This window comes from Chiloscyllium plagiosum, unplaced genomic scaffold, assembly GCF_037043375.1.
Source record: "Chiloscyllium plagiosum isolate Xiang-an unplaced genomic scaffold, Cpla_swu_hap1 HiC_scaffold_9, whole genome shotgun sequence".
NCBI lineage: Eukaryota > Metazoa > Chordata > Chondrichthyes > Orectolobiformes > Hemiscylliidae > Chiloscyllium > Chiloscyllium plagiosum.
This window is the reverse complement of record NW_028270147.1, coordinates 51,603,033-51,622,824: the sequence shown is the minus strand read 5'-3', so window position 1 is coordinate 51,622,824 and position 19,792 is coordinate 51,603,033. Positions and strand designations below refer to the sequence as shown.

Sequence of the window (19,792 nt, the reverse complement as noted above, 5' to 3'; positions counted from 1 at the left end):
GAAAAGTACAGCAGCACTTTTGACTCTGACTCTCCAGCATCTGCAGTCCGCACTTTCTCCTAGCATTCATGATGGCTCAAATAGTGAAGCATTCTGTGTTCATAAGCAACACATGAACATATGAATTCAGAGCAGAAATAGGCCATTGTGTGTCAAGTCTGCACTGCCACTCAGTAAGTTCATGGCTGCTCTGTTGATGTTATAAATTTCAGATTTCTGTCTACCAGCAATAATTTGATTCTCTTGCCAAGTAAGAATCTATCTACCTGCACCTCACCCACTTTTTGAGGCAGAGAGTTCCAAATTTGAACCCTGTGAGAGAAAACAAAGTCTTCTCATCTAAAAGAATGACCACAAATTTTAAAATTGTGTTCCCTCGTTCTGGATATTCACCCATAAGAGGAATATCCTTCCATATCTACCTTGTCAAAACCATTCATGATCTTATACATTTCAATGATGTCACCTTTCAAGCTTCTAAACTCCAGTAGAATCAAGCTAAGTTTCCCAATCTTTCCTCGTAAGAAAACTAATGATTACAGGTCTTGTTAAAATCCTCTGAAAGCACCTCCAATGCAGTTATATCCTTCTTTAAATGCAGGGTGTTCAAAATGTGTTCTCTGAATTTCAAACTCCACGTCTCCGCACCAATTGCCGCATTGCTGTTAGTATTGGCATCTTTAACTATTGATGTCCTCATCCCCATTAATGTTTTATTTTTCCCTGGCATTTCCAGTGGTACTTAGCAGCTTTGTCATGCTAACTTTCATTTTCAGTTTCTCTTGTAATCAAGGATATCTTTCCATTAACTACCTGAATCTCTTACATATTTGCATATTAACTTGTTGTGACTCATACACTGCAACATCTGAATCCCTCTGCACCTCAGAATTCTGGAGTTATTTTCTATTTAAATACTTCTCTGCCTTTTTTATTCTTCCTGCCAAAGTAAACAAGTTCACATTTTCCCACATTCTGCTCCATCTGCCAAATTTTTGCCCAGTTGTTTGAGTCTACATTTTGTATGTCATCTTCACAACATACTTTTTCCTGTATATCTTACAAATTTAGCTATTGTGTCTTTGTTCCTCTCATCTGAGTTATTGATTTAAATAGTCAATTGTTCAGGTTTCAGCACTTAACTCCTGTAGGACCCCACGTGTGACATCCTGCCAATCTGAGAAAGACCAGTTTCTGCACACTTGGTTTTCTATCAGCTTGTCTTCAAGGATGACCTGGATAACATTCAGGCTTAGACTGATAAATGGCAAGTAACATTTGTTCCACAAAAGGTACCAAACAATGATAGCCTCAAACAAGAAAGGATCTAAGTGCCACCCCTTGACATTCAATGGCAATAACATCACTGAATTCTGCAACCTGGGGGATTACTACTGGTAAAAAACTTAACTGGATCAGTCGTGGAAATTATGTGCTTACAAGACCAGGTCAGAGGCTAGGTATTCTGCAGTGAGTAACCCACCTTCTCTTTACCCAGTGCAAATCGATCAATTACTAGGCTCAAGTCAAGAGTGTGATAGAGTACTCTTCACTTGCTTGGTTAGGTGCAGTTTCAGCAACACTCTGGAAGCTTGACACTGTCCAGAACAAAGCAACTTGTTTAACAGGCTCTTCATAAATTACCTTCAGCATTCACTTCTTTCACAGAAGTGAATGACAGAAGCATGTGTATCATATACAAAATGCACTGCAGTAACTCACCAATGTTCCTCCAGCAACACCTTACAAACCCTTGACCTCTACCACTTAGAAGGACAAGGGCAACAGATGAATGTTAATGCTATCACCTGCATGTTTCCTTCAACCTGACTATTTTTCTCATTCATGGGATGTGAGCATTACTGGCTAGGCCAGCATTTATGTAGCCCATTCCTAAATGTCTGAAGGGCAATGGGTCATTGGTGTAGGTCTGCAGTCACATGTAGATCAGACTGTGATAGGGATGGCAGATTTCCGTCCGCAAAGAACATTACTGAATGGGCTTCTTGATGAGCAAATGATAGTGACTACATGGTCACCATTAGTCTGGCTTTTTATTCCAGAATTTTTATTCATGAATTCAGATTTCACCATCTACCATATCACCATGCCTCTAGAACATTAGCCTGAAATTCTAGATTGCTAGTCCTGTGACGTTGCCACTTCATGACTGTTCCACAAGCTGGGAACCTGGAACAGGTTTCTCTATGTTACTGCTGGGTCAAAATCTAGGAGCTCCCTTCCTGAAAACAGTGTTGCTGTATCAATACCCTGAGGACTGCAGCGGTCCTAGAAGGCAGCTCACCACCACCTCCTCCAGGTTGAAAGCTCAATAGTTAGTGATATCCACATCCCACAAAGAAATTTTTAAAATGTTTGAGGACTATAGACCTTGTCTGTTCCAGATGAACTATTTGTTTTTGAAACACTATGGTTGAATGTACTGTGCTTCCCTCTTAATTGTCAAGTCCTCCTCCTATTTGAGCATCATTATACAAGTGAAAAGCATCCTGCAACTTATTTTATGGACTTAAACTGCCTCCTCAAGTCGTTTGGCTCAGTGATAGTCCTCTTGACTTTCTGTTAGAAAGTTCAATCCCCACTCATGAGCGTGAAAGCAGAATCCAGGTTACACTTAAGTGCATTTCAGAGAGATATTGCATTGTTAAATGAGCTGACCTTTCAGATGAGATACAAAGCATAGGCACTGTCTGCCAATTTTGATGGATGTAAAGGATTCCATGGCATTTTTTGAAGGAAGATCATAGTTCTCTTGATGTCTTAATCAGCACTCATGCTTCACTGGAAGCAAAGTAGGTTAAGTGGTCATTTATTTCACTGCTATTTATGGGACTTTCTGTGCGCCAATGGACTGTCGTACTTGCCAACAAGTGATTACATTTTGTAAGGTAGCTCATTATAATATCATTTTAAGGAGTCATTGTTTGACTAAATAAAATCAGGCACCTTTCCTTGAATTATATTATCCTCTTTTTGTGTGCTCAGCCAGTTCTATAGTTACTCATATAAAGATATGCAAAAACACCCTGACATTGTTTTTCTACAACCTCTACCATGGGAGGGGGGGGGGGGGGGGGGGAGGTACAGAAGCCTGAACACATGCACCAGCTGGTTTTGAAACAGTTTCTACCCTACTGTTGTTAGAATACTGAATGGACCCACAAATTCTTAACATTCGCCTGTATCTGCGTTTTTGTTTCTGCCGCTGTTTACCTGTTACTTATCTGTGCTACTTAACTCTGTGATCTGTTTGTATTGCTTGCAACACAAAGCTTTTCACTGTGTTTCAGTACACGTGACAATAAGTGCAATTCAATTCAATTCAATCTAAGTAATGTTATAATAGGATAGCTTATCAGTAAAATGTATAAACTAAATTACCAAGGTTGCCAACAACTCAAATAATAAGCCTATGTTTTTGTAAAAGAATTATAAGATTGCCATTATAATGGTGTTTTACTGAAATTGTATTCAACTGAGAAATTCTTTTACAGTCTTAGTTTTTTTTTCCAGCATGAATGATTTTCAATAACAGCTTTTCTTATCTGTATTCTGAAACTACTGAGAAGTTAGATGAATAAATTCCAATCCACCTGCTATCAAAGCATGACATCCAAGAAATACTTGCATTTTTTACATCATGAATGAAACAAGATTGTTTACAACATTGAGGATATCTAATCCATATCTCGTGCCCTACCGTGCGAGGCCCCATGAATGTCACTCCTTTACCACTGATTCTACCCCATTTTGCAATTCTGTTTGATCCAGAACTGAGACTTAAACTGTTCATCAACAAATTGTTTACTCCCATATTGACAATACTGTCTACTTCTGAAACCCTACTTACCACCCATTGATTTCTTCCTAATTGATTTTGTATCATCATAAACTCCATTTTGTTCACAAGTTGTGCATGTATGCTGTCCTCCAGTCCGAAAAAATTTCAATCCACACTGACTTCTCAGTCTATTTTCAGTAACTTGAATCTGACTGATTTCTTCTGTTTCTTATATCAGTACTCCCCTCTAAAATCTTGAGACCTTCTGACTACTGTAATGCAAGTTCCGTAAAAATGAAAAATTCTACAATGTTACATTCTCTAAATTGTAATTACTGGAAGTTGCTATGTTGCCTAATTATTTCAGTAGCTGGTATATTTTGTAACTGTCACTCATTAGCTTTTTAATTTTTCAGATTAATAGCCAGATACTTTATGGAAGAAGTCATCAAAATGCATCAGCAATTATAAAGAATGCTCCAAACAATGTCAAGATTGTCCTGATAAGGTAACATCATTGCCGTCATTGTACGTGTATTGTTTTATCTAATCAATAATCAGTGCAGAAATTACAGAAATGTAGGACCTGACATTAAATCCTTATTAGAATGAAAAACTTGGAATCTTTATTGCATTCAAAATTGTTATTTGATATAAAATGCAAATTTGTATTGATAATACAATTCTGCCATCATTACTTGTTCCTGGCATTTCAATGCCAACTATAACCTATACTCTTAGTTCAAGGACCATAATTTCCCCTCCCCCATGATTAACGATGCCCTCAACTGCATCTCTTCCATTTCCTACACCCCCTCTGTCCTCAATCCCTGCCCCCTGCCCAACAACAGAGTCCCCTGGTCCTCACATTCTGCTCCACAAATCTCCAAATCCAACATATCATCCTCTGCCATTTTTGCCATCTGTAGTCTGACCCCACCACCAAAAAGATACTTCCTTCCCCACCCCTATCTGCTTTCCACAGGGACTGTTCCCTCTGTGACTCCTTCGTTAAGTCCACCCTCCCCACCAACCTCTCCTCCACACCTGGCACCTTTCCCTGTTTCTGCAGGAGGTGCAATATCAGCGCCGCACCTTCCTTCTCACCTCCATCCAAGGCCCCATAGAATCATTCCAGGTCTGGCAGAGATTTACCAACATTTCCACAAACGTGATTTACAGCATCCGTTGCTGCTGATGTGGTCTCCTTTACATCAGTGAGATCGAGCGCAAATTTGGGGATCAAGTCAAAATGCATCAGCAATGCATCTATGGTCTGCGTGCTCCAATTATACCCACCTCCCAGTTGCCAGCCATTTAACTCCCATTCCCCAATGACATATCCTTCTTGGGCCTCCCTCATCATCAAAATAAAGGGACATGCAAACTGAAGGAAGAATAACTCATTTTCCACCTCGGGAGATTACAATCTTATGGTCTTGTCATAGAAATCACCAGCTTCCAAATCTCCTCATCCACCAAATTATCCCATGGCCAACCTTCCCTCTGTGCCCTGCCCACCACCCCCCCCCCCTTGACCTGACCTAACCTGTCCATCTTTCTTCCCACCTATCCCTTCCAACTGACCAATCACAATCACCTCCTATCTGCATCTACCCATCACCATCACACCTACCTTTCCCCTAGCCCCACCCCGCTCCCTCTATTTATTTCTCAGACCCCTTTCCCCTCTCCCGTCCTGATGAAGGATCCTGCCTGAAATGTTGACTCCCCTGCTCCTCTGATGCTGCATGACCTGCTATGCTTTATCCAGCTCCACATTTTATCAACTCTGACTTTCAAGCATCTGCAGTCCTCACGATCTCCATGATATTTATCTATCAAATAGTCTGTGTAGAACAATGTGATGCTGAGAATGAATTAATCAAAATCTGATGCACTTAATAAATTCTAAGTGCTGATGTTTAATGTAATTAAAGTGTTTTCAATATTTTATTAGTTGAATCTGGCCCATATAAGACACTAATATCTCGGGATTGATTCCAATTCTCACTAACTGATTTTTATTGTTGATGAAGCCATTGATCAGATCAGCTCAGAGTTGGTTTCTAAATTTCATTGAATTCTGTCAGTTTTGTAGACATAGTGTTATAATTGCAGTTGATAAGACCATGAGAAATAGAAACAAGAGTAGGCCATTCAGTCCCTCAAACCTGCTTCGCCATTCTGTAGGATCATGGTTAATCTGATATTCTTCACTGTCAATTTCCTGCCCTTTCCCCATTACCCTTGATTCCCCTGCCGATTAAGAATCTATCTAATTTGGGCTCAAATATATATAAGGACTTTGTCCCCTCAAGTGTCTGTGGTAAGGAGTTCCATTGACTCACAACCCCCCCAAAAGAGGAAACAAGTCCTCCTCATCTCAGTCTTAAATTGGCGTCCCCTAATTCTGAGAATACATCGTTTGGTCTTAGACTCTCCTATGAGGGGAAACATCCTCTTAGCATTTACCCTTTAAGTTCTTTAAGAATTCCCTCACATTCTTCGAATGGATAGAGTCCCATCCTGTTTAATCTTTGCTCATAGGACAATTCCTCTGTACTGGGAACCTTCTTTGCACTGCCTCCAATTAAACTCATATCTTTTCTTTAACAAGGGGAGCAAAACTGCTCATAATATTTCTAATGTAGTTTCACCTACATTTTATACATTAGTAGTTGGACTTCTCTAATCTTATACTCCAACTACCTCCAACATTACAATACACTTCCTGAATACCTGTTGCACCCGATGTGTTAGCTTTGGGTTTTGTGAACAAGTACACCAAGTCCCTTTGTGTTGCAGCTTTCTACAGGTTTCTCCATTTAAATAATACTCTATTCTTTTATTCTCCCTTCTAAAATAACTTCAAATTTGCCCACTTTATACTCCATTTGCCAACCTTTTACCCACTTTCTTAACCTATCAATCCGTTTTGAAACTGTTGTGCTGTTAGGTCCCTCTCACAATCTGTCTTTCCAACTATTTTTGTGTTGTTTGCAAATTTGGCTTCCTCTGAGTTATCAATATATATTGTAAACATTTGGGTTCCAGTACTTATCCCTATGGAACCTCAATGGTCAGAGGTCACCAACCTGAAAGAGAACCCCTTATCCTCATTCGCTGTTTCCTGCCCATTAAACAGTTCTCTATTAATGCGAATATACTACCTTCAACACCATGTGCTCTTATCTAATGGTTTAACTTTCTGTGAGGTACCTTCAAATACCTATTGAAATTCCAGATATAGCACAGACCGACTGCTTCCCTTCCACCTAATCTGGTTGAGACTACCTCGGAAAACTGTGATCAAGTAATCAGATATAATTTCCCTTTCATGAAGCCATGCTGCCTATGCTTGATTAGATTATAATTTTCCAAATGTTCTACTATTATTTCATTAATAATTGATTCCAATATTTTTCCAGCGATAGATGTTAGGCTGTTCAGCCAATAGTTACCCACTTTTTGCCTCCCTTCCTGTTTGAATAGGGTGTCACATTGGCAGTTTTCCAATCCTCTGATACTTCTCCAGAATCGTAAGATTTTTGGAAAATTACAAGGAATGCATCCACTATCTCTGTAGCTCCCTCTTTTAGATCCTATGGTGCAAGCCTTGAGAGCCAAGGAACTTATCTACCTTTTGCCCCATTAGTTTGTTTAATGCTACTTCTGTAGTGAGGGTAATGGTACTTAACCCTTTCCCTGTATGCTTTCATATTAATGGTTGGTTCAATGTATCTTCCACCATAAATACTGGACAAGTAAGCTCTCAGAGTGAAAACTAGCATCACCACTCTCAGAAAAAATCTAAAAGAAACTAAACCATGTCTTCTCCTTAACATACAGAATAAAAATGTAGAAATTAAACTTAAAGTTATGCGTTATTATTAACAATAGCAACCAGAATTAGTTTATCAACAGTAATGTATAGTAACGATAAAGGAATAATTATTCACAAGACAATGAAAAGATGGACCAGATTGGGAGTGAGGGCTAAGTTCTCAGTGGACAGTGGAGCAGAAACTGTCAATGAAAATTCAGGCGTATTAGTGAGAATTTGAATATTGTCGCAATGTACGAGCAGCAGGAATGCACATTTTGAGAGAAATTATACTATGATTAACAAAGTGCTCTGAAAATTGTAGCTGACCAAACAAATTGTGAGTTTGCAACTGTCATGGAGTGAGCAGTGTATGCAGAAAAACATTTTTTGGAGGTTCAGGGATGAAAACTTCTATCAAATAGTGAGTGTTAAGAATTAAAAAATATCTTTAACATTGTAGAATCATCTAACTTTAAAAGGGACTGAAAACATTTCAATTTTCACATATTACAAGAAGGATGGGCATAACAAATGTCGAAGTCGCAGAACACATTACAGACACCAATGGTAAAATGGTAGTCTTGCAACATAGTAACCAAATGATTAGAGCACATTGCAAGTAATTTACCAGAACTGACTGTTGATGAAATCTAAACAGATGATAGAAACTGAAAAGGCACCATCTTCTCCTGCTTTCTCGTCAGTATTCCTCAGTCAACATTCCCTCCATGACACTCTGGTGTAATCCACTATCACCTGTAACACTGCCTTAACACACATCAACACCATCACTTTCGCTTGCCCTTGGCTCATTCAGATGCAACTGCAGGTGTGGTAATGATTGCTGTATCACTTGCTGCTTCCTCATTGTCCAATACATCTTCCAGATGAGCCCATCTTGTACTTCTATCGATCTAATCTACTGTGGTCACCTCTCACAATGCGATCTCCTGTGCACTGATGAAACCAAGCATAGTTTGGGATGGCTCCTTTCCAAAGTAGTTGCTCTCTGTTCATAGGAAAGGCCCTCACTTTCCAGTTGCTTACTATTTCAGCACATCATCTTATTTTCATGCAAGCATTTCTGCCATAGGCCTGCTGCAGTACTCCACTGAAGTCCAATATAAAATGGAGAAACACCACCTCATTCATAGAATATAGAACATAGAAGAATACAGCGCATTACAGGCCCTTTGGCCCTCGATGTTGCGCCGATCCAAGCCTACACTAGCCCACTATCCTCCATATGCCGATCCAATGCCCGCTTAAATGCCCATAAAGAGGGAGAGTCCACCACTGCTACTGGCAGTGCATTCCATGAACTCACGACTCGCTGAGTAAAGAACCTACTCCTAACATCTGTCCTATACCTACCACCCCTTAATTTAAAGCTATGCCCCCTCGTAATAGCTGACTCCATACGTGGAAAAAGGTTCTCACGGTCAACCCTATCTAAACCCCTAATCATCTTGTCCACCTCTATCAAGTCACCCCTAAACCTTCTTTTCTCAAATGAAAACAACCCCAAGTGCCTCAGCCTTTCCTCATACGATCTTCCTACCATACCAGGCAACCTCCTGGTAAACCTCCTCTGCACCGTTCCAGTGCCTCCACATCCTTCCTATAGTATGGCGACCAAACCTGCACACAATACTCCAGATGCGGCCGCACCAGAGTCTTATACAACTGCAACATGAACTCAGGATTCCGGAACTCAATTCCTCTACCAATAAAAGCCAGTACGCCATATGCCTTTTTCACCGCATTATTTACCTGGGTGGCAACTTTCAAAGATCTGTGTACATGGACACCAAGATCCCTCTGCTCATCCACACTACCAAGTATCCGACCATTAGCCCTGTACCCCATCTTTTTGTTACTCTTACCAAAATGAATCACCTCACACTTAGCTACATTGAACTCCATTTGCCACCTTTCTGCCCAGCTCTGCAGCTTATCTATATCCCGCTGTAACCTGCCACATCCTTCCTCACTGTCAACAACTCCTCCGACTTTCGTATCATCCGCAAACTTGCTCACCCAACCTTCTAGCCCCTCCTCCAGGTCATTTATAAAAATGACAAACAGCAATGGTCCCAAAACAGATCCTTGCGGAACACCACTAGTAACGGCACTCCAAGATGAATCTTTATCATCAACTACTACCCTCTGTCTTCTTCCAGCCAGCCAATTCCTAATCCAAACCTCCAACTCACCCTCAATGCCATACCTCCGTATTTTTTGAAGTAGTCTACCATGGGGAACCTTATCAAACGCCTTACTAAAATCCATATACACCACATCTACCGCTTTCCCCTCGTCCACCTCCTTAGTCACCTTCTCAAAGAATTCAATAAGGTTTGTGAGGCACGACCTGCCCTTCACAAAACCATGCTGACTATCCTTGATCACATTATTCCTATCCAGATGTTCATAAATCCTATCCCTTACAATTCTCTCTAAGATTTTGCCCACAACAGAAGTGAGACTCACCGGCCTATAGTTACTAGGGTTATCCCTACTCCCCTTCTTGAACAAGGGAACCGCATTTGCTAGCCTCCAGTCTTCTGGCACTACTCCTGTAGACAACGAGGACATAAAAATCAAGGGCAATGGCTCTGCAATCTCCTCCCTTGCTTCCCAGAGAATCCTAGGGTAAATGCCACCAGGCCCAGGGGACTTATCTATTTTCACCCTTTCCAGAATTTCCAACACCTCTTCCCTACATACCTCAAAGCCATTCATTCTACTTAATTGTGACTCAGTATTCACATCGGCAACAATGTCCTGTTCCTGAGTGAATACTGACGAAAAGTATTCATTCAGTGTCTCCCCAATCTCTTCAGCCTCCACACGCAACTTCCCACTACTATCCTTGACTGGACCTATTCCTACCCTAGTCATTCTTTTATTCCTGACATACCTATAGAAAGCCTTAGGGTTTTCCCTAATCCTACCAACTAAGGACCTTTCATGTCCCCTCCTTGCTGCTCTTAGCTCTCTCTTCAGCTCCTTCCTGGCTACCTTGTAACTCTCAAACGCCCCAATTGAACCTTCACGCCTCATCTTTACATAGGCCGCCCTCTTCCATTTAACAAGGGATTCCAATTCCTTATTAAACTACGGCTCCCTCACACGACCCTTTCCTCCCTGCCTGACAGGTACATACTTATCAAGGACACTCAATAGTTGCTCCTTGAACAAGCTCCACATATCAATTACGCCCTTGCCTTGAAGCCTACTTTTCCAAGCCACACATCATAAGCTATGCCTCACCGCATCATAATTTCCCTGCCCCCAGCTATAACTCTTGCCCTGCAGTGCACACTTATCCCTCTCCATCACTAGAGTAAAAGTCACCGAATTGTGGTCACTGTCCCCAAAGTGTTCACCTACCTCTAATTCTAACACCTGGCCTGGTTCGTTACCCAGAACCAAATCCAGTATGGCCTCACCTCTTGTTGGCCTATCTACATATTGTGTCAGGAAACCCTCCTGCACACATTGGACAAACACCGACCCATCTAACGAACTAGAGCTATAGCTTTCCCAATTAATATCAGGAAAGTTAAAGTCCCCCATAACAACCACCCGATTACTTTCACTCTTCTCCTGAATCATCCTCGCAATCCTTTCTTCTACTTTTCTAGGACTATTAGGAGGCCTGTAAAAATCTCCTAACAGGGTGAGCTCACCTTTCCGATTCCTAACCTCAGCCCAAACTACCTCAGATGGCGAGTCCTCATTAGATACTTTACAACCATCTGGACTGAAGAGCTGAAGAATTTCAAAGCATAAACCCATTTTGGATTTCATCACCCCACCCTATACCCCTTCCCCATCTCTCTGCCTGGTTTGCGCTTAGCAAAGCCAACCTATTTTCTACTATTCAGACCTGTTTTTTGAGGATGTAACTCTGAAGATGGACAAGGGAGATCCAGTAGATGTAGTGTACCTGGACTTTCAGAAAGCTTTTGATAAAGTCCCACATAGGAGGTTAGTGAGCATAATTAGGGTGCATGGTACTGGGGGCAAAGTACTAACTTGGATTGAAAGTTGGGTTGGCTGACAGGAAACAAAGAGTAGTGATAAACGGCTCCATTTCGGAATGGCAGGCAGTGACCAATGGGGTACCACAGGGATCAGTGTTGGGACCGCAGCTTTTTACAATATATGTTAATGATATAGAAGATGGTATTAGTAATAACATTAGCAAATTTGCTGATGATACTAAGCTGGGTGGCAGGGTGAAATGTGAGGAGAATGTTAGGAGATTACAGGGTGACCTGGACAGCTTAGGTGAGTGGTCAGATGCATGGCAGATGCAATTTAATGTGGATAAATGTATGGTTACCCACTTTGGTGGCAAGAACAGGAAGGCAGATTACTACCTAAATGGAATGAATTTAGGTAAAAGGGCAGTACAAAGAGATCTGTGTGTTCTTGAACACCAGTCAATGACGGTAGGCATGCAGGTACAGCAGGTAGTGAAGAAAGCTAATAGCATGCTGGCCTTCATAACAAGAGGGATTGAGTATAGAAGCAAAGAGGTTCTTCTGCAGCTGTACAGGGCCCTGGTGAGACCACACCTGGAGTACTGTGTGCAGTTCTGGTCTCCAAATTTGAGGAAAGACATTCTGGCTATTGAGGGAGTGCAGAGTAGGTTCACGTGGTCAATTCCTGGAATGGCGGGGCTATCTTACGCTGAAAGACTGGAGCGACTGGGCTTGTATATCCTTGAGTTTAGAAGACTGAGAGGGGATCTGATTGAGACATATAAGATTATTAAAGGATTGGACACTCTGGAGGCAGGAAACATGTTTCCGCTGATGGGTGAGTGCTGAACCGGAGGATACAGCTTAAAAATACAGGGTAGACCATTTAGGACAGAAATGAGGAGAAACCTCTTCACCCAGAGAGTGGTGGCTGTGTGGAATGCTCTGCCCCAGAGGGCAGTGGAGGTCCAGTCTCTGGATTCATTTAAGAAAGAGTTGGATAGAGCTCTCAAGGATAGTGGAATCAAGGGTTATGGAGATAAGGCAGGAACAGGATACTGATTAAGGATGATCAGCCATGATCATATTGAATGGTGGTACAGGCTCGAAGGGCAGAATGGCCTACTCCTGCACCTATTGTCTATTTACAGCCATATCACTCCTCTATTTCCATTAGTGCTCCCTTAGTGTTTTACTATGGCACCCTCACCCATTCCACATGCTGTTTCTCCCCTATTTCAACTGCATAAAATAGTGTTTTTCAGACACTCTGAAGAAGAGTCACTTTGTGGAGATAAAAGAGTTGAAACATTAACTTTGTTTCCCTCACTGCGGAGCTACCAAACATGCTGAGGTGTTTCACCGCTTTTTATTTTTCAGATCTCCAGAAAATGCCATATTTTGATTTTCCATTAGAGCAGAAACACTTATCTGATTTCACCCACCTACCCTGCAACTCAAACTGACATAACATGCTCCAGTTGCTTTTCCCAGGATTTACCAAATCTGAGTTGCTGGTTGATGCAGATTGTCCAACACTGTGATCTTCATTTAATATGCTGATCAGTCTCAAGAGCAATATTATGCTCAGCTTCATACTTTTCTGGTTCAAACACATGCTGGCTATGCAAATAATTTGCAAGCCTGTATACTGGTTTCAACATACTTCCTCTTGATGCAATTTGCCATTTTAACTATTTCAAATGTTAGTTTTATTCACGCACACACTTTTACAGGATGTGGGTCTTGTTGGCTAGGCCAGCATTTCCTGCCCCTCCCAAGTTGCCCTGAAGTTGGTGCTGAGGTTTCTGATTTTGGTGACAGTCTCGATGTTCGTACACTACTGTTTTTTTTGTCCCCACGCTTCCTAATTTACTGGACAGATCTTCCTCTCACAGTCCATTGACCAGCCTTGAAGTAAATGCTGTCATTTCTTAATGTCTTTGACATACCATGGTCATAATAGGGTGATTTGATTGGCTAGAAGAAAGTGAGGACTACAGATGCTGGGGATCAGAGCTTAAAAATGTGTTGCTGGAAAAGCGCAGCAGGTCAGGCAGCATCAAAGGAGAAGGAGAATCGACGTTTTGGGCATTCCTGAAGAAGGACTTATGGCCGAAACGTCGATTCTCCTTCTCCTTTGATGTTGCCTGACCTGATTTGATTGGCTCACCTATATAGAAGGTTATGGTACTTTCCGAGAACTTAATTGAAGCATTATAGAAGAGAAAGGCAAAATTATGCTTTTCTACTGAAAGTTATGCTTTTGAAGCAAAAATTACAATGTGAAGAATGACTTTCTGGCATGAAAATCGAGGAATATGATCTTTTGAATGAGAAGGCAAATGTAAATGTAGGTGAAGGGATACAGATCTCATGTAAAAGATCAAGTCTGAACAGATGATGGCTAATCATATTCCACCAATAACAGCAGCCAACTGGTTGCTCATGGAGCATAAATTGAAATGTCTGCTGTTCTGCAGTCTGCTGCCTCTAAATGCAGTCTGCTCGACATTGAACACAACTTGTCTTCAGTAATGACATTGAAAATTGTCCTGTGTATAATTACATTCCCCATGACTTAAAAACATATTGAGGTAGATGTTTTGCAAAATAATCTATCTATGGTTGCTCATTATTCATACAATAGCACATTTGTAAAAATATAGCCACAATTATGAGGACCCCAATAACTGCAGAGGAAGCAATTGATCAAAAACCATCATACTATTTCATTTTATTGCAGTGCATTTTGAGAGTTTGACATTTGTGAAAATAATAAGATTGTCATTGCATGCTGTGCAGTAGTATATTGAAATATGGAATTGAGCCGGAGAGGTTGTGAAGGACTGAAAGGATTGGACTGCCATTAATTAGTGACACAGCTGCACTAAGCTATCTGAATGACATTACTGGATCATTCTCTCGCTCACCCACTCTCTCTCTCTCTCTCTCTCTCTGACATAGAAAATTTAAAAAAAACCCTTTCATTATTCAGCTTGGCACATGAATCTTGCACCTGAAAGCCATAATATGTTTTGAGTGAGTTGGAAAGGGCAAAATTTCCAAACAATTATAAGCTCATAAAAAGACATTCCCAAGTCCGATAAGCTGTTTTTTGGCATATCTTTGACCATATTGGAATGCCTGTTTTTTTAAATGTTTGTTTATTACAAGCACAGTATACTAATTTAAAAGAAATACAAGTAAATTGCTGCTCCTCTTGGAAGGAGGATTTGTAGTCTTAGACAATGAGGTGAGAGAAGTAAAAGGGCAGGCGTTATACGTCTAACACTTGTATGAGAAGGAAGTGAAGTGTTCGGGGTAATTGCAGGATGCACCAGAGCATTGCTGAGGGAATGGTACAAGAGAGGGGGAGGATGTGACAGCAGATCATGTGTTGGTAGTGGCATGTGATCGATCTCCAGGTAATGGCAGAAGATAATTATTTGTTTACGGGGGGCTTGTGGGGAGAATAGAGAAGGGGAATCTTATGCTGTCAGGAGGAAGACGAGGGAAGAGTGCATTAAATGGCTTGGACTCGGTTCTTGATTAGTAAGAGGATCATAGATTACAGGGAAAAGGCACAAAAATGGGGGTTGAGAAACATACCAGGCATGATCTAATGATGGAGCAATCTCAGTGGACTAAATGGCCTAATTCTGCTCCTATATCTTATGGTCAGGTGCATATGTATGATGACTCTGCTAACCACAGTGGTGAATGAGTCCTTGGTCAAGGGAAGATAAAGACTCATTAGAAGGGCTGTGGTGCAGGGCTGCATTACGTGAACAGATGTACTGGAGATGGAAAAGCTGAAAGAATGGAATCCCTTCAGAGCCCTCCTCACACATTCACACAGCCTATTTCTGACATCCCTTATCCTTAACTTCTCTACCTTCATTTTTGTCTACAAATAGTCATTAAAAGCTGACTAACTCTCACAACTACCTCACCTACCCTTCCTCATGCCCTGTAAAAGTATGATGCCACTTCCAAATTCATCTTCCTGTCCTGCCCCCTGTTAGCATTCACCTGTGAGAGTCCAGCCCACTCCTTGATCACCCCGCCAATATCTCATTCTCTTCCCAAACCATCTGCACATGCAATCACAGAAAATGTAATGCCTACCCTTTAGCCTTCTTTCTTCATCTAAGGTCAGAAGAAATTCCTTCTAGAAAAAGCAGCAATTTACAAGTACTTAATTTAATTTTTTTCTACTGTATGGATTGTTTACAATGTGGTTTTCTATACTTTGGGAAGACCAAACACAGACTAAGTGACTGTTTTTGCAGAACACCTCTTCTTAGTCTGCAAATGTACCCAAATATGTGGCTACTCATCATTTTGGTTTGTGGCATTGTTCCAATGAAACTCAATGCAAGCTTGATGAACAGCACCTGGACTTAATAACCTGGACTCAAAGTTGAGTTCAATGATCTCAGAACGTGAATTCCACCCCCATTTACTTCAGTCTGGATGAATGCATGCCTCTTTATTACAGCTATTACTACACCCTTTGTCCTTTGTTCCATCTTTATCATTTAATCTCTCCTACCCTTTACTCTAGGCTAGACCTTAGCTTTTGTTCTTCCTCTCCCTTGCTTCTTTCTACAGCACATAGCCTATCACATTTCTTCCTTCCTTAAGTTCAGAAAAAAGGTCATTTTCGACTTGAAACAGTAACTCTGACCCAGATATTTTGATCACGTTTGAAAACTCTTTTTACAACCCTGATCAAATTAAAAATGACCGCCTTATTTTCAGATGACATCACCGTTACAGTTTTTTGGATAGGGGTCTTCTATTGCGAACCTGCCCAGGAGTCCTTGAATCATTAGATATCATGCCCCCTTTTGCAGCAGTAACTATACTGTGTTTTGTGATTTAAATGTCCAGCAGGATAGTCAGCCAATTTGATAGCTAATGTGACTGGGATGACTCGGATACCAGGTGGGTGAAAGTTTAGGGTGGCTGATGGGTAAGGGTGATAAAGTATTCCTGATTGCTAAGGTGCCAGGTGGGTGAGATGAATGGTGCCAGGTATGTAAAATTTGTCAAATACTAGGTGAGTAGGATATCAGGTAAATGAATGAGTGCTTAGGATACAATCCAAACATTTATTTATATCTGTCTCAAATATTCTCTAACCTTCGGGCCTTAGTGGTAGACAGTGTCACAGATTTACTCACCTTTGAGTGAATTCACTTCCCTTACTCTTTGTTCCAAATGATTAAAACAGAAATTGCTTGAAATGCTCAGCAGGTCCAGCAGCATCTGTGGAGAGAAATCAGAGTTAACATTTTGGGTCAAGTGACTCTTCCTCAGAACTGAAAGACAATTCAAAGATTGTGAACAATAGTTTTAGACTCTCCAGGAAATATCATCTCAATGTCCACCTGGTCAAACCCCAGAAAAGTTTTGTTTTGTCAATGGGATTATTTTTCATTCATTTTGATCTCTGGGGAATACAGGCCGAGTTTGTTCCTTTTGGACATTTCTTGTCATCCCAAGAGTCAGTCAAGTGAACCTTAGTTTCACTATATTTCAAGCATATATATGAAAGATGGACAGGTTCTTGATTAATCAGTGGATCAAGGATTACATGGAAAAGACAGGAAAACAGGGTTCAGAAATGTTATCAGTCTTAATTGAATGGCAGAGCAGTGTCACTGGTCCAACTAATCTAATTCTGCTCCTATATCTTATGGTCTTATGGCCAGCGATGAGGAAATCAAAATCGCTCACACTACTCCAGTTGATGCCTCACTGAAGTCCTGTATGATTTTAGAATTGTATTTCTGTTTTCTTTCTTTTATGCAGAAACAAAGATGCAGTTAACCAAATGGCAATTACTCCTTACCCTGTACCATCTAATTTACATGCTGGTGAGGTAAGTACATTGATCGGATTGCTATAAATTTAATGCAGTTGCTTTTCACTGGTTTGAAAGCTGTCTAATCTGGTGTGTGAATGCGAAAGTTTGTAATGAAGGTTAATTGTCAAACATTCAATATAATGAAAGAGATTGCAGAAAGCCAGATGAACCTTTTTTACAAGACTGCTCCATCACCATTCTTATTAAGGAAACAATTTTGGTAATTTGTCAAATGCAATAATTGTGGTTTTTATAGAGAAATTCTAATCCAGGAATGATCTTTAAATGAGTTTTAGAAACACATTCTCAACTCATCCTCGATATGAGGATAGTCGCATTTATTGAGCAGTACTTTTTAGCTCTTGATATCTAATCTAATCTAAATGCGCAAAGTCAATTCTGTGGATGTGAAACCAGTGCAGGTATGAACAAATATTAGGAAATTGTACAAGAAATGCTCAGCTGCTCACATTACCTGTGGCTTGTTATAATTGAGCTTCATGTCCCCAAACGTTCCTGTTCACAAGCAGTTGTATAACCTTCTGAACGAGGCCAATTCTGAGAAATGCTTTGTCAATGTCAAAATGAATTCCAGGTGGCCACAGTAACCATCTTGCACATGGCCCAACATCTCCTGTTTATCTGCAGAACATGAGGTTTAATTGGGGGAAAAAGACTTCCTACAATTTAGTGTAGTGGCATTTCCTTTCATTGCATTTCCTTAAATGTTTTCCATTACTGTTAAATAAAATCAGTCCTTGCAATGAACTTGAATTCTAGGCCCAGAGGACCTCTAACAAACTAGATGCAGTTGGAGAAGGCCATTTTATTTTTCTGTTCCACTGCTAATGATACCTAACCCAAAGTCCTACAGAAATGAGTTCCTTTCATGCATTACCATTGGGTAACTCCAACAACACTGGCATCTCCCCAACAAATTGGAAAATTGTACAGATGTTTTATTAATAGATTCATAGGAAATAGGTGCAGGGATAGGCCATTTTGCTTTCAAGCCTGCACCACTATTCAATATAATCATGGCTGATCATGCAATTTTAGTATCCCACTCTCACTTTCTCTCCATAGCCCTGAATCCCTTTAGCTGGAAGGGTCACAACCAGCTCTCTCGAGTATATCTAATGAATTGGCCCTTTTTGCTTTTAGGGAGCGAGTTCCACAAGTTCACAGCTTTCTGAATAAAGAAATTCTTCGTCATCTTAGTCCTGAGTGGCTTACCCCTTATTCTTAGACTGTGACCCCTAGTTGTGGACTTCCCCAACATCAGGAATATTCTTTCCGCATCTAGCCTGTCCACTCCCATCAGGATTTTATATGTCTCTATGAAATTACCCTTCATTCTTCTAAATTCTAGTGAGTACAAGGCCATTTGATTCGGTCTCTCTTCATATGTCAGTCCTGTCATCTGAGAATCAATATGGCGTACCTTTGCTGGATTGCCTCAAGAGCACAAATGTCTTTCCTCAGACCAGAAGACCAAATCTGTACACAAAACTCAAGGTGACCTTACCCAAGGCCCTGTATAACTGCAGGAAGACATCCCTACTCCCCTACGTAAATCCCCTCACAACAAGGCCAGCATGCCATTAGCTTTCCTCACCACCTGTTGCACTTACATACCAATCTTCAGTGACTGTTCCATCATGACTCCCAGGACTTGTTGCACCTCACCTTTTCCTAAACTGCCCCATTCAGATAATAATCAGTCTTTCTGTTTTTGCCATCAAAATGGATAACCTCACATTTATTCACATTCTATTGCATTTATCAAGTATTTGTCCATTCAGCCAGTCTATCCGGGTCATCTTGCAGCCTCTTAGCATCTTCCTCACAGCACACACTGCCACCCAGCTCATGTCATCTTCAAATTTGGAGATATGGCATTCAATTCCTTCATCCAAGTCATTAATATATATTTTGAACAGCTGGGGTCCCAGCACTGAACTCTGGTACCCCATTTGTCACTGCCTGCACTCTGAAAAGCACCTGTTTATTCCACCATTTTGCTTCCTGTCTGCCAACCAGTTTTCTATCCATGTCAAAGCATTGCTTCTGATACCATAAGCTTTAATTTTTCTTACTAATCTCTTGTTTGGGACCTTCTCAAAAGCCTTTTGAAAGTCCAGATACACAGTATCCACTGATTCACCCTTGTCCACTGTAGTGGTGACATCCTCAAACAATTCCAGAAGATTTGTCAAACATGATTTCCCTTTAGTGAATCCCTCCTGACTTGCACTGATCCAGTCACCATTTTCCAAATACTTAAT

General features: G+C 40.8%; 1 protein-coding gene across 3 annotated transcripts in view; it reads left to right on the top strand.

Annotated features, from left to right (window-relative positions):
• Window positions 1-19,792, top strand: part of patj (PATJ crumbs cell polarity complex component) — a 405,565-nt gene that overhangs the window by 270,188 nt on the left and 115,585 nt on the right. For all 3 annotated transcript variants that reach the window (XM_043699258.2, XM_043699257.2, XM_043699256.2), the window contains 2 exons: window positions 4,219-4,310; window positions 17,450-17,519. In XM_043699258.2, coding sequence (XP_043555193.2) covers window positions 4,219-4,310; window positions 17,450-17,519 — 162 coding nt within the window. The remainder of the gene's footprint in view (window positions 1-4,218; window positions 4,311-17,449; window positions 17,520-19,792) is intronic.